Here is a 15,840-nt window from a genome sequence, read left to right on the forward strand (position 1 = left end):
TAGTTTCCAGTTTTGGACATCCCTGATTTAGAAGATGGTTTTAGAACTCGTGGGAGCACTCCTCCTCTCTACCGTTCCATACAAGCCTGAAGGAAAGAGGCTGATTTAATGAATTGACTCATTAAAGCAACTATGAAACTTAATGTGAAATTCAAAGCAGCTGTGTCTTTTCAAGCTCTCATGGAAGCCTGAAAAAATACACAGTGCTTGAATGAGCAGAAGGGATGTACCACACATGTTCTTGAGCAGTTCTTCCAAAGCGTGCCCAGATTTGATAGGTAACGATAAAATACTTGAGATCGCACATTCCATTTTTTTAACACACAATTTTCTTTACAATGTGGTTTCTTTTAAACAAATTTAGATATACTTTTAATAAAATTGAATCTTTGGATCTTGTCTTCAGTGTTGTTTCTTCACGGCAGGAACTGGTGGTTCGTTTTTTGAAGCGAGCAGCCAGTAATCTTCAACAGTCGTTGAGGATGCTACTTCCAAGTCGCCGCCTGGCTCTCTATGACCGTAGGCGCATCTTAGCTCACCAGCTGGGTGAATTCATCATCTGCTATAACAGGGTGAGTATTGACTATGCTAGCTGAGTGGTGTTGCACCCAAACAATATTAATTCACAAGTTCTAGAGATCATCATTCTATTTTTAGTTTTATTTTGCTTTAATGAATCTCATTGTATCCAATGTGTGAAGAAGAAAAAGCAGCAGCATAAGTAATTCACTCTTCAACTTTTCAAATGTTTAGTGCAATGTTGGAGTGAATTTTTTAAAACCTAATTTGCAAGTTATTTATGAGAGACAGCTAACTTCTGGAACTTGCACCTTGTAATGTCAGATCTGCAATTCTGTTTCAAGCATTGTAATGAAAGCAGAAGGTTCTTCATTTAAGATTTTGTTTATCTTGCATCTTTGTGATTTGGCATAAATAGATAACTCCAAAACATGAAGACAAGTATTGATGTTTTGTTTTTTTAATTGAATTGCATAAGTAACAAAATCATTCTCTGAAGTACCTGTTTCCTTTGACAAACTAATAATATTTTCAGATATTTTTATTGCAACAACTTTGACAGTAACTTTCATTTATGTTTTTGAAATACAAATGAATTTGTTTACTAAAACTGATGTTCAGATTCATTGCTCTTATAAAGAAACAAAATCATGACAGTTTTGAAACTATTGGTCAAAATGTGTCTAGTCATTTTGCTATTTTTGTTAGGTTTTTTAAAATATGATTATTCTCCAGTAAAAACTAATTTGAATGGCCAGGGTTATTTAATAATATGTCTTTCAGGGAAAGTAGAAATTATAATGACTGATTTCATGTTTTGCAAGAATAGCAATAACACTAAAATTGTGCTTGATTGATACTGGGAACTAGCATATGATATCTGAATTCTACAAGAAACTGGTTTCTTTTGATATATTTTACAAATACGTATAGTATATTGGCCAATAGTTTGCCTTTACTAAGTTTTTGAGCAAAAAATCATTTAGCAATACAGCAAATCATTAAATTACCTATCTCCTGAAGTACAGTTTTTATTTTAAAGGGCTAAAATTGTGATAATTAAATATATATTTTAAATATTGAGAGTTCATCTAAAGCTTTTTTTGTGTTGAATAAGATGAGCAACCTCTTTCTTTTGTTATATTTTGAATATTTATTGTATCTCCTATCTGATTCAATAAGTAGTAGCTTGATATTTTTAGTATACAGGAGAGAAGTTGAGATGGTATCATTGGATGTTTACATTCTTTGAGATATCATTTAAAACTACTATTCTTTATTCATATAGGTTAAAAATTAGAAATGTGGGCATGTTGCTTGTCGGCATCTTACTGATGCTGTTGTCTAGGCTTTGCAATGAATATCAGTAGAGTAACTATTTGCTTTAAAAGGATATTTGCACTGAGTACCATTTCCCTAAGTATTCTTCCAAGCATCCTAATACTACAAAACATATTCATAGAAAAGGTGATTTGAGAGATTACTCTGTTGTTGCTGATTTTTAGGAAACAGATCAAATGTCTCAGAAAAAGGCAATGAAGAAACAGGAGGAAGAGGAAGAAGAGGGGGTAGATGAAGAAGGCTTTCAGGAATTTATCATTAAGGCAAGGTATGAATTACTGGAAGGCATTTAGAGCAATAATTATATTACCTCCTATTGGAGACCAATTTGAAACTTAAGGTATTGCTTTTTTATTCTTCTGTATGTCAGATGATTATTGTATTTATCTATGTGTTTTTCATGAATGCTAGGCAACACCTATCTTGATTCTTCAGATCCAGAAGTGTGCTTGGTATACTAACCTATACTGAGCTCTGCTGCTGGTTAATACAGTTATTTAATGGTAGAAACAAAGTATTGTAATTTTTCAAAGGGAAATAGAATTGGATGTACTCCAGTGTGGATACAAGGATTATATTCTTCTGGGATTTTCCTTCTTTCTCTACTTTCATTGTAGCATAGCCCTAAAGAAGGAGCAAAATCCATTTTGCAACAAAGATGGGTACAATATAGCTCTGAAGACGTAGTGTTCAAATTATGGAGATAGGAACCTTGGCTATGGAATTTTTGACAGTAATTTTATTATCAGAAGCGTTCTGTTTGGGGGAGGGGTGCCTTTAAGTCAGTGTTGCATCTGGAGAGCTGGCTGGACTCATCCCTGCTGGTTTTGTGGCAGGTCTTTCAGAAGTGATTTGTCCTTGCTACCTTCCTAGGGCTGAGAAAAAGTGACTGGCCAAGGTCATCCAGCTGGATTTGTACCAGTTTCTAGCCTGGTGCCTTAACTACTACAGCAAAGTAGCTCTATACATTTTATAAAAAGAATAGCCAACATTGTTTTTATTTATTATTGTTTTACTAGCTTTTGGATGGCTAGGAGTATTACTTTCCTTAAATGCAGCATGGAATTTTAGCAGTAGCAATAGCACTTAAACTTATATATCGCTTCATAGTGCTTTACAGCCCTCTCTAAGCAATTTACAGTGTCACCATATTGCCCCCAACAATCTGGGTCCTCATTTACCAACCTTAGAAGGATGGAAGGCTGAGTCAACCTTGAACCGGTGAGACCCGAACTGCCAAACTGCTGGTAACCAGCAGTCAGCAGAAGTAGCCTGCAGTACTGCATTCTAACCACTCACTGCAGTACTGCATTCTAACCATGGCTTTTACCAAGCTTAACAAAAACATCATTTTTTTCTTTTAGTTCTTTCCAATTTGTCTTTCTTTCCCCTTCCCCCCTCCATGCTTATAGTAGCTGTTGCAGCTGCATTACCACATTACAAATTTAGGCCATTTATTCTTGTATACTTCTTTTCTCATTTTAGTGAAAGTGATCTTGAGGAGGTACTGACATTTTACACACATAAGAATAAATCAGCAAGTGTCTTCCTGGGAACAAATCCTGGAGCTACAAAACATAGTAATAGCCAATTGGAAAATAAAAACAAAGGAAGTGAGTATTCATTTCTGATACCTTCAGTATAATTGTAAAGAAGCAAATGAGGAATATTCTTGGGTTTTTTTGATAAAGTTATTTGGATTCACTCAAAGTTGTGTTCTTCCTGTTGAAGTGGCTGGGGCACACTCTAGTGGGATCTTCTGGATTGAGTTTAAGTCTGTGATTCCTGAGGGGGTTGACAAAGTCTTCCAATCTATGAGTTTGCCCACTTATTTATTAGATCCTGGGTTTTCCTGGATTATTAAACCTGCCTAGGAAATGACCTGTGCTTGGTCCATGCAATGCTATCACAGAAGAAGGAGGTTGTCCCCCTCTCTTTGAAAGAAGTTGTAGTGTGCCTCCTTCTGAAGAAACCCATGCTGGATCTAACACTGCCAGATAGCTATAGTCTCCCACCTTCCCTTTTCAGAGAAGATAGTTGAGATGGTGGCCAGACACTAGTTGCAGAACAAATTATAGTAGTTGGAAGAAACAAATTATCTGGATCCATTTCAATCAGGTTTTAGGCCAGGATACAGTATAGAGACAGAATTGGTTGCATTTGCTAATGATATTTGACAGAGCTGGAATGACGGTGATGCATCCATCCTTGCGCTTCTTGTTTTCCATTCACTTTTGAATACACTCAACCACAGTATCCTTCAGGGGTGGATTTGAGGGATGGGAAGTACTGTTTTATTATAGTTCTCTCCTTCCTCCTTGTGTTGACAAGAAGACAGAGGTCACATCCCTAGCCCCTTGCTTGTGGGATGCCTCAGGTTTTGAGACCCTCACCCCTCTTAACATTTATGGGAAACTGATGAAGGATATCATACCTCAATTTGAAGTCCAGTATTATTGGTAGATTGATGATTCTCAGTTGTATATATTGATCCCAGGACATCCAAGCAATGTCAATAACTTGATCCATTGTTTAGATGCTGTCTAGAGGACAGGGAGGAACACACTTGGGCTCAGATTGAGTGGTTATTATCTGAATCTCTTGAATCTGTAAATATTTAATCTCTGGTCTTGGATGGGGATCATACTTCCCCATTTAAGATTATTGTACACCCTCCACCCCCGGGCTCTTCTTAGAATCACAGCCCCTGCTCAAGCTAGTGTGCCTGTTGCATTCTTTCTAAATATGAAAAACCCTTCAAGTAGTCATGCCCTAATTACTTCTCAGGTGGATTACTTGCAATGCACTCTACATTCAGCTGACCTTGAATCCGTAGCTGTCACAAAATGTAATAACAAGACAGTGATAGGCAAGTTATGTTATGTTTGTATATCATCCCTGCTTTGTTACCTGCACTGGCTGCTAAATGGTTTTTGGTTGCAAATCAAAGTGCTGGTTATCAGAGTAAAGCCTTACATGGCATAGAGCCTGGTTATCTAAGGGATTATATCTGCCCATTTAGTGAGATTGAGCAGAGTGAGCATTCTTCAGGTCGCTTTAATATTATCTATGAGGACCTAGGTCAGCGATGGCGAACCTTTTTTGGCTCGTGTGCCATAAGTGGGGGGAGCGCAGGGGGGGGGTCATGTGCGGGCATGACTCTCCTTTTTTTGCATGCTTTTTTCACCCTCCCCAGGCTCCAGAGGCTTTATAGGAGCCTGGGGAGGGCGAAAACAGCCTCCCCCCCCCAGAAGCCCTCGGGAGGCTTCAGGGACCTTCAGAAGGCTTCCCTGAAGCCTCTGAAGCAGTCAAAACGACTCTCCGAGCAAACCGGAAGTGACTTCTGGTTTGCTCGGAGAATCGTTTTGAGTACTCCAAAGGCTTCAGGGAAGCTCATGAAGCCTCCGGAGGGCCTCTGGGGGGGCGGGGGGGCTCTTTTTGCCCTCCCCAGGCTCCTATAAAGCCTCTGGAGCCTGGGGAGGGCGAAAAATGGCTTTTAAAAAAGGGTGAACTTAGTTGGCCAGCGCGTGCCTGCCTTTGGAACAGCAGTCCCTGGAAATTTGTATGCCTCCCCCTCCCTATTTCTGTTATGTTTTGGAACTTGTTGAAAATATGACTTTGTCCCCAAGCCCGGGGTTAGGTTGGATGCTAAGCTTTTATTTATCTTTGTTTGTTTGTTTGCTTTCCAGTTGCATATGCATTTTATTGTTTGGTTTTTCTTTGTGTGCATTTAAGCTGTCTAGGGTCTTTTGGGCTTCAGAGTCTCCAAATCAAACAAATCAATTAACCAACCAAGCAACCAACCAACCAACCAACATGTTTCATAGTTTAGTCTCTCTGATGGATATATGGAATGTTAAAGTATTTTAAATAAGTAAGAATTTCAGTTTTAAGAAGGATTTTTATTTGCAGATGCAATTAATCACAGATTATTTGCTGTAGTAGAAAATGTCATACTGAAAATCATTATCATACATCGCTTATTTTTCTTCTAATTTGGAAAACTCTTTTCAGATCACTCAGAAAAGATGGGAAAAAATGAAAAAAAGCAGTCCCAACCTCCAGTGGAGAAAGAAAATGTGGTAGAGCAGCCGAGAGTTGAGCAACCCAAAGGAACTAGTTTACCCAGTAAGAAAATTGGAAAAAGTAAATTTGCATAGTTAAGACTCTGACAAAACTTTAATGGCTTTTTGTTGGCTTTCTCTGTCATGGTGTCTTTCCTATGGAACAACCTCCACCCAGAGAAGGTGTGTGAAGACTTGCCTCTTCCCATGATATAGCTGTCTTTATATTTTTATAAGGGGGCCTTGACCAGGTTTTTGTATGTGTTGTTGTATGTGTTTTCCTGTTCTTGATATTTTATATGTTATATTTGCCATCCAGGATTTTGCTGGATATATGGCACCTTTATAGAAATCTGTCAACAGTATTAAATATCTGGGGGTGTAGATAAATAACAATCTGAACTAGTCTCTGCACGTCATCCTTAGTGAAGCATGCAAACCAGCATCTGCATTTCCTGCATCGGATGTGGAGAGCACATGTTTCTCCTTTTGTCCTAGTCACATTTTACAGAGGCATGATTGAGAGCATTTTAACAAACTGTTAACATCACTGTTTGGTTTGGCGGTAGCAGTACCTTGGATGGAAAGTCCATACAGAGAGTGGTAAGGACAGCTGAGAAAATTATAGAGAAGATTATATCCTGTTATTCAGGATACTGCTTATAAGCATTATGTGCTTAAAGCTCAAAGCATTATTAGAGATCCCACACACCCACTTTATGGTCTGTTTCTGTTGCTCCCCTGTGGGAGGAGGTTTCTAAGTACCGTATTTTCATGACCAAAAGCCGCACCGGATTATAAGCCGCAGTATCAGTTAACGTTAATTTTTCAAACTTTTTCCATATATAAAGCGCACTGGGTTATAAGCCGCACGTTTCCCGACGCTTCTGGACATCCGTTGCAGTCGCGAGTAGCGGAGAAGAGCGCGAAGGTTCTTGGCGCTCCAGGAAGCCGCGAAAGCAGCTGGGAGAGGCGCATGGCTTGGTTTATCCTCCCTGGACGCCGCAGCAGCAGCCCCAAGTGCACCGATCTCTGTGTTTTTCGCATCGGGGCATGCTGCAAGAGAGAGTGAGTGAAGACCTTTCCGGATTGCTGGTGGTGGAGGTGCGGGCCCGTCGCCCTGTGCTCAGCAAAAAAAGTCCGGGGGAGTCCTTTGCACTGGCTGGAAAAGGTCTTCACTCTTCACTCATTCCCTCTTGCAGCACACCCCGATGCGAAAAACACTGAGATCGGTGAGTTTGGGGCTGCTACTGCGACATCCAGGGAGGATAAACCAAACCGCGCGCCTCTCCCGCTTCCCGGAGCGCCAAGAACCTTCGCGCTCTTCTCCACACTTTCCTCGGCTCCTCACAACTGCAATAGACGTCCAGAAGTGGCAGGGGCTATCGAGCTGGAAATCCAATCCCCATTAGCCCCAAAAGCCGCTTCTGGACATCTATTGCAATCCCGAGGAGAACGCGGAGAAGAGCGCGAAGGTTAGGGTTACTGGGCAACGTGGGGGTGGGGGTGGGGGAGGCTGGAGCAGTTTCGTTCTGAATGGAGGGAGAGGAAAAAAGTTGGGATTCTCCCTGCTGCAGCCTTTAAATGGCAGAGAGAAGCTGAACTCTTTCCCCTCCATTCACAGAGAAGCTGCGGCTCCCTTTATGCCCCTCTGGCTGGCCCCCTCCCTCCGGGGGGGGGGTCAAAGTACCTGAAAGGGGCATGCAGACTGCTATAGCTCCACTGAGAAGACATTTCTGAGAAGAGAAAGGGCTCCGGTCAGGCTGCACCCAAGCTGATGGAGTGCTCGCAACCGCCCGCCTATCGCCAGGGAGACAGCCAGTGCAGGTGAGCCGCGCGATTGCTCCGATCGCAAGGGCGCTTCACCAGCTCGGGTGCAGCCAGACCAGAGAACTTTCGGTGGTGCATCGATTCCAGCAGCTGCGTTTTTCCTTGAAATTTGCTGTCCCGGCAACCCGAAGTGGACATTCTCCCAGCGGCGTCTCAGACACTCCCACCCTTAACCAGGACGAAGTGAGGATGGCTGGGCGCAGTTTGGTGCCTCCCGGCTAAGGAGGGAGGGAGAGACCCAAGGGACGTGTGCGTGCCTGCTCGCGGTCATTCGCTTGCGAGTTTCAAGTTTGAGCGTAAAATCGGGAGGGAGAGATTTTCGATCTTTTTCCATATATAAAGCGCACCGGGTTATAAGCCGCACTGCCGGTTTTTGATCAAATTTTAGGATTTTCAGTGCGGCTTATAGTCATGAAAATACGGTATTTCTAGCAGGACTACCAGATTCTGTGTAGTTTTGTTCCCTATGCCATCCGTCTGGTAAACTCACAATTCATTTTTCTCACCATATACATGTATACATTCTCACTAGACTGTTGTTTCTCTGTGTCATATAATGTAAGCAGGTTTATGCATAATTTTGTATTTATTTATTTATTCATGTGTATATTGGAGGTGCTGACCTTTTGAGAGCAGTATGCAATGAAATTTCATTTTAATATATGCCAATAAGTGTACATTCAAAGTGACAATAAATCTAAAAAAGGTAGATTAAATAAGATTAGATTAGTTAACATTAGACTACACTAGAGACAGACAGACAGACAGACAGACAGACAGACAGACAGAAGTATTTAGATAAATTTAGACTCACATAGTGAATGTCAGTCAACATACTAACAGTTATAATTTTTTCAAACATCTCATTAAGAGTTAATAATATGATTCTTTGCTATATTTTATTGTATTGATATGCTTAGTATAACAAATGGATGGTCAATGAAATAGGTTCTAATATTTTTAATCTTTTTCACAATCAGTTTTAAGTTAAACATATTCATGAGCATTGAATAGAAAAATATTTTTGGGTGAATTTTTAATGTGCTAAGCAATAAACTAAACTGCTGATACAAAACCAGTAGAAATGTTGTACAATAGTTAAAAAGCATCATACTGGTTCATGTATGAGACTGACTATGAATACTATTTTAATTTACTGTAAAATAAAGAATAAATGTTGTAATTGATGCAGTACTGTTTGTAAATGTTATATGCAAAAATCAAATAATTGGGAATAAGCACGGTTTTATCTTTGAGTGTCTTTATTATTATTAAATAGAAAACTGAGTATCCATGTAGAGAACATCATAGTAAAATAATAGAATTAAAATTATAAATACAAACTGGGTAGAATGTATTGAGAAATATTTTTATTGGGTATTAGAGTTCTTTTGTGAACTTGCTGAAAATTCAGATGCTATATTTAAAAAAATCTAAAGCTTGTAATTGTATCTCAGTGCAATTGTAGAAGATTTTATATGTACAATTGAAAAATATGAATTGCCCTGATTGGCTTGATGTTTTCTTCTCACACTACTAGGTGTTCCTTCTTCAACGGAAGATGGAGAGAATATGCCACAATTCAGCGTTCTTACCACTTCTTCCTTTACTCATGGTACCACACTCCCACAAAGCATTAGTATACCATTGTCCTCGCAACCTGCTGCCTGTGAGAATGTACAGTTGCCTGATTATCACTCGACCCCTTCCCTTTCGCCAGGTTCTAGAGCAACATTTCCCCCTTCTTCTCAAAATGCAGCACCTGACAACTTGTCTAATACAGCAAAAAATGTGTCCCGCCCATCCTCAAACAGTACAAACTTACACCGTTCTCGGTCTGGCAGTTACACTGTCAGCCCCTTCTCTTCCTTTCAGACTGCCATGCAAATCTATAGCCAGAGACTGACCCGGCCTTCCTCAGCAAAAGCAGGTAGGCTGATGCTCAGCTGGCACACTACTGTAATATTTTAAAAAATATTCTTGCAATATCCAAGACAATTTGAATTAATTGTGCAGGTTTTGAGTTGGATAAGTTCGTATTTTCCTTATGAGATACTTATTTCAAAAAGAACTATATCCAATCAAATTCAGAATTGTCATCAAGAGTACTATGTTATCTTCTAGAGCAGGATGGTGAACTATGGCCCTTTTATGACTTGTGGACTTCAAGTCTCAGAATTCTTGAGCCAGCATGACTGCCTTAGGAATTCTGGGAGTTGAAGTCCACAAGTCATAAAGCGGTCGTGATTCCGCACCTCTGTTCTAGATTATTAAGGCATTTGTGAAGAGATTATGTTGTTGATTCTTAGGTTACTTTCAGAAACAAAGAATAAAGTGATCATGCCTCTCTAATCTTATTGCTTTTTTCTCATGATACAATTTGGCAACAGTCTCCAATGCACTGAGTAGTGGTTATTTAAGTTCACCTGTATGAAACTGTATAGGACATGGAATCGGGTAGCAACTAATAAACTGGACTGACATCCAAAAAGATTAATATTATTCCCCTTGGAATATTAATTGCTTGTGAATGTTATTGCAATAGTGACTGGACAATAGGTGTAGAATATCACACACACACACCACTATTACCTTCATTGGCAATTTCAGAGGGGCTTCTGAAATTCATTATAATGAGGCTTTCAGTTGTTTTCTTACTAGATCCCAGTGCTTGTGAATTCAAAGAAACATAGGAAGAAACCTTATACTCAAAGTATTAATCTAATTAAATATTGTTTACACGCTCACATGGAGAAGCTCCCCAAGTTTCCAATAGCAACTTTTAGCATTTTTACCCGGAGATGCCAAGGATAGAATATGTCTCTTTTGCAACAGTGTGTTCTGCCATTAGATTATACCTTTCCACTTTGAATTAGTTTTTCTTCATCCGTTAGGTTTTGCCAGATTTCCATGTTATTGGCATACAGAACTCTATCTGTAAATAATACTTGAAGAGTTCTTTAAAATATTATTTTGACTGTTGGCTATTACCATTTTTTCCAAGAAATAATAACTCCTGTTTCTGTGGAGTATAGAAGCCATGGCTCTTCTGATATTGTTGGATTATAGTTCAAATCATCACCAACTATTACTCTTATTGATTGGAGCTGTTAGGAATTGAAACCTGACATTTGAAAGGGCAGGTGTTCATCCCCTACTGAGCCCTTTTTTTCCTGCTAGAAAAGGATGTGAAAAGGACCAGCAAACAGCCAAGTAATGTCAAATATTGAAATGAATGTCAGATTGGTCTAAATAAGAAGGAGCTCTCAAAGACTTGCACTGCTGACAGGTTTAAGCAAGCAATTGGTTCACATGGCAGTGACGGATTTCAGTAGCAATACAGTGGTGCCTTGGTACTCATCTTTAATTGATTTCTGGAGACATGATAAGTACCAAACAAATTTTTCCATAAGAAATAACATAGTAAGTCCAAGGCAGCTGACAGCGACAAATTCTAGCTTATGCATTGAGTACTAAGTAAACGATGACAATGGGGACAAAATTTTCATGTCAAAATCCATTGAGTACCAAATTCAATGAGTTTCAAAGCAGTTGTACAAAGCACTACAATTACTACTGTAATTGCTTATAGCATTGACGTACACAGATGCCATACCATCTGTTTTTTAACATTTGACATCAGACTTGTATTTCTTTGCAGTATTTTTTTTTCTTATGTAGCATATAAACTTTTTAGATTATTTTCAGAAGTTCAGCTATTGCAGTACTATTCATTTTTACATTTTTGAAAATCCTCTTTTGGTTCAATGCTATTTTAATTTTAATTTTTTTTAGATTTCAGGTGCTTTTTAGAAATATTTCAGCAAAACCCAAATGGCATAAATTAAAGAAAAATATACATAATTGAAAAAGAAAAGAAATAAATGGCACATATAAACACTATGGAAAGAAAAATGGGGGAAACCCTGAGAATGTCCATATTTATGGGATTTTATGATTCAAAAATAAATATTATAAATTTACATTTTATTTTATTGGGAAAATATAAAAAAAACATCACCAACAAACAACTAAGATTTCTGTTCAGAATGACATGAGTTCAATGAAAGGTAGTCTAGAAGTAAAAACTATTAATATATACAATAAATTGTAACCAGATGTGAGTAAACCTATTCTTCATTGTATAGTATTTCAAAATTTTAATGTGTCACATGTTGTATTATAATTTTCCTGATAATCCTCACCAAGTTTTTAAGACTTTGAAAAGAACTGTTCTATTCACATAAGAATAGTTTTCCAAGTAATGTGTTTTGTTTCATTTTTCTTTCGTATTATGCTAATTTATTGGGGCGATGCCAACCATATGGAGGGCTGCTTCATACTCTTCTGAACCTATTGCTCCAAGTATCATGATTCCATATTCTCTCAAAGGCTCTTGGTAGCCATTTCAAGGACTTCCGCAATGACAGAGCATGGCTACCCCCCCCACCCCCCCGGTTTACTTTTGCTGGGATTGCAGGAAAATGAGCAGTATCAGTTCTGATTCTACTGGGGTTTTGGTTGTGCTTTAAAACAACAACATGGGACCTTGGTACTCTGAGCAGTAGGTTAGGAGAGGCTTCTTAAGGTATCCCTCTAAATAGTTGACAGAGCACTAATAAATATCTAACCAGAGGTTTCTTTGGAATAAAAAAATTTTTATGCCTTATTTTTTTCCTTATCTCATGCTGACTTTCTGAATTGTCCTTTCTTCAATAAATTAATTTCTCTATCATTACTTCATAAAGAAATCATCTCTGTTCTTTATAAAACTTTTGAAAGAAAGCAAAAAACTGTGAGATAATTTAGGTACAGACATATGCATATTGTAATTGAGAATTCTGTATTAATATCTTTTATATAAAATGGTTTTTATTTTGTCATGAATATTTCTGTCCCTTGGCAATTTTTGCACATAAGGCATATTTCTTATAGCTAGGGAAAAAAATCATGGCAAAATAAAACTTTTCACTCACTTTAGCAGGATCAAGAAGTCACAGCCCAAGCAGACAGCGTGGTGTATCTGCCAGAATGAATAAGGATACAGAAGACAACAAGCGTTATAATCACGATATTGCAGCAGAACTTCAGAGATTGGCAGAGAAGCAGGCAGCTAGACAGTACTCGCCACCCAGTCACATCAGCCTTCTTACACAACAGGTATCTAAAAAACATATTTTCCATTTTGAATAGAAATATCATTTGATGCTAATCATTTCACAAACAAGAAAAACAAAAAACAGTGATTAAGATTTATTTGATAAGTAAGAATTAATCTTAATGGATCTTCTTGAATTGTGCTTGATCAGAGGGAATGCAATCACTTTTTTCTAATATAGTGTACATATTAATAATGTTAAGGCACTTTGGTTATAGTGAACATAGAATAAGTGGAGGGCACCCTGATGAAGCTACTGCAAGCTAGTTTATATGTGCTGGAGCTTTATAAAAGGAAATCTCTGCTGCATAACAATTGATCCCTTCTTAATTTTATACCATATTCTCACTGCCCACCTTAATAAATGTTATTAGTTGCGAAGTCATGTCTAACCCATCACGACCCCATGGACAATGTTCCTCCAGGTCTTCCTATTTGTTTTGTTTTGTTTTATTGAACATTTATAGGCCGCCCTTTTCCCTGAGGGGACTCAGGGCGGCTTACAATCACAAAGGAAAGGGAGTGTAGGACAGTGCAAAAAGAAATGTGAACAAAGGTAAATTAAACAATAAAACTCAACATTCACTCAACATTCGGGAGGGGCGAAAATAGACTTATCCCCAGGCCTGACGGGCTAGCCAGTTCTTGAGGGCTGTGCGGAAGGCCTGGACGGTGGTGAGGGTACGAATCTCCACGGGGAGATTGTTCCATAGTGTCGGAGCCGCAACAGAGAAGGCTCTCCTCCGAGTAGTCGCCAGTCGGCACTGACTGGCAGATGGAATACGGAGGAGGCCAACTCTATGCGATCTGATGGGACGCAGGGAGATAATTGGCAGAAGGCGGTCTCTCAAATAGCCAGATCCACTACCATGGAGCGCTTTATAGGTGGTGAGTAGGACCTTGAAGTGCACCCGGAGATCGACAGGTAGCCAGTGCAGCTCACGGAGGATCGGTGTTATGTGGGCGAACCGTGGTGCGCCCACTATCACTCGCGCTTCCTATCCTTTACCATCCCCCAGAGTCCATTTAAGCTCACACCGACTGCTTCAGTGACTCCATCCAGCCACCTCATTCTCTGCCGTCTCCTTCTTCTTTTGCCCTCAATCTTCCCCAGCATTAGACTCTTCTCCAATGAGTCCTTCCTTCTCATTAAGTGGCCAATGTATTTGAGTTTCATCTTCAGGATCTGGCCTTCTAAGGAACAGTCAGAGTTGATCTCTAGGATTGACCAGTTTGATTGCCTTGCAGTCCAAGGAACTGGTAGGAGTCTTCTCCAGCACCATAGTTCAAAGGCCTTGATAAATAAGTAGTATTAAATAGGAACAAGCAGTACAGCAGGGTTGATCCTAACCCTGCCTCTTCTTCCCCTATAGGAAACATAGAATAATTTTAGGAATGACCCCACTAAATCATGGGGAGTTGTATTATTATTTAATATTGTGACAATTCCAAATGTATTCTCTCTCTATGCCCCCAAAATGCTCAGTATTACCTACTGCTTCTATTAATGACAAACTCTAACTGGTTCTTAGTTTGCACATTGAACATTATCCATGCCCATTAAAAGAGGCCTTCTTCTACTTATCGGTTTCATATGCAACCTCTTTTAATTTATGAAAGGGAATCTTCCTGAATTGCTAAAAGCAATTCCAGCCATTAGAAACACAAACACACACACACACACAGACACAAAAATTGGGTTGACTATAGTGATTGTCACCATTTTTTTTTTGTCTAGGCTCAGAAACTAAGCAGAATTGAATGGGAGACCACCAGGAAAGTTTGGGCTATAGGCTCAAATGGGAAATTGGGGGAAAAATCTTGAAAAATGATAATGGCAAACCTCTTTCATACTGTTTACCCTATGTAATATACTGTGAGGTGGTATTGGTTCTGTGTGAGGTCTTTATTGGTGCCTGCCTGAACGCTTTTGGCAGAACAGAAGCAGCAGTTGTTACAAACATTTCTTAGGCTTCAGTGCTTTGTAGTTATTGATGGTAAATAAAAGAATGTGTTGAATTGCCCTGCTTGATAAAAAGAAGAGTTACTTCTTTTCTGCATTTCTCTGTGAACAAATGTGCAAATTCATGGATTGATTTTCACTAGCAACAGCTCCAACTTTTCCAGCTACAGAGTTTGATCTTAAGGATAACATCAGACCACCCAGGCGAGAGCTGGAACAAGATATATCTGTCTCTTCTGTTGAGTCAGCCAGTGTTCAAAGCTTGCAGCAACTTTCCTAAAATGTAATGATATATCATTGTAAGAAAGGAGGGGGTAGGGCTTATTATTTTGTATTTTCATTGGAAAGGTGGTCCTTAGCAAAAAGCTGGCATTCCTCATAAACCTGTTGGAGAATACGAAGTACAAATATCTAGTGTAGTGTTTTTTTCTGTTTTTTTTTAAACAACACCACTCTGCTTGGCACCAGCCACTTCAAGAACTAGTCAGTACCTGCTTCATAAGGAGGATAAAATTGTAGGTGATTGTTAGCCATGATGGTGATGTATTGCCTCCAGTGTAAGAGACAGTAATTTTTTTTATATCAAATATTAGGAAATATGAACAAGTTCTGCTTTTTAGGATATCTCAAAGTGTTTTTGTTTTTATTTTTTACAGTGCTGTGGTAGAAAAATATGGAGGAGATTAAGTTCCCAGGCTATATATTTCACATCTAAACCTCTCCTGTCCCCTCCCCTCCTCCCCTCCCCTCTATTACAGTCTTCTTTATTACAGTCTTCTCATGAAAAACACATATAATTAGCTATGCTTTTAAAGCATAGAGATTTATTGCTTCATCTGTAATATTCTCAATGTTAGGAACCTTTTTTCCAATCTATTTTAAGCCTCTCCCTCCTGGATCTTCCATTCAACTGCAAGCTGAAACAGGAAATGTGTTGGTTAATTCTTCTTAGCCATCGCCCCTTC

At 39.0% G+C, this 15,840-nt stretch overlaps 1 protein-coding gene across 12 annotated transcripts in view; it reads left to right on the forward strand.

Moving 5' to 3' along the window:
- Positions 1–15,840, forward strand: part of TTLL5 (tubulin tyrosine ligase like 5) — a 146,170-nt gene that overhangs the window by 71,358 nt on the left and 58,972 nt on the right. For 7 of the 12 annotated variants that reach the window (XM_087724452.1, XM_087724446.1, XM_087724422.1 and 4 more), the window contains 6 exons: positions 426–572; positions 2,025–2,128; positions 3,346–3,473; positions 5,875–6,006; positions 9,295–9,684; positions 12,736–12,914. In XM_087724452.1, coding sequence (XP_087580578.1) covers positions 426–572; positions 2,025–2,128; positions 3,346–3,473; positions 5,875–6,006; positions 9,295–9,684; positions 12,736–12,914 — 1,080 coding nt within the window. Of the gene's footprint in view, positions 1–425; positions 573–2,024; positions 2,129–3,345; positions 3,474–5,874; positions 6,007–9,294; positions 9,685–12,735; positions 12,915–15,840 lie in introns of those variants that run through there. The other 5 variants (XM_087724459.1, XM_087724468.1, XM_087724475.1 and 2 more) reach the window with 5 other exon arrangements.

The sequence above is a fragment of the Thamnophis sirtalis genome, unplaced genomic scaffold, assembly GCF_051295495.1.
Source record: "Thamnophis sirtalis isolate CommonGarterSnake01/CBP01778 unplaced genomic scaffold, rThaSir2_p1.2 scaffold_1, whole genome shotgun sequence".
NCBI classification, from domain to species: Eukaryota; Metazoa; Chordata; class Lepidosauria; order Squamata; family Natricidae; genus Thamnophis; species Thamnophis sirtalis.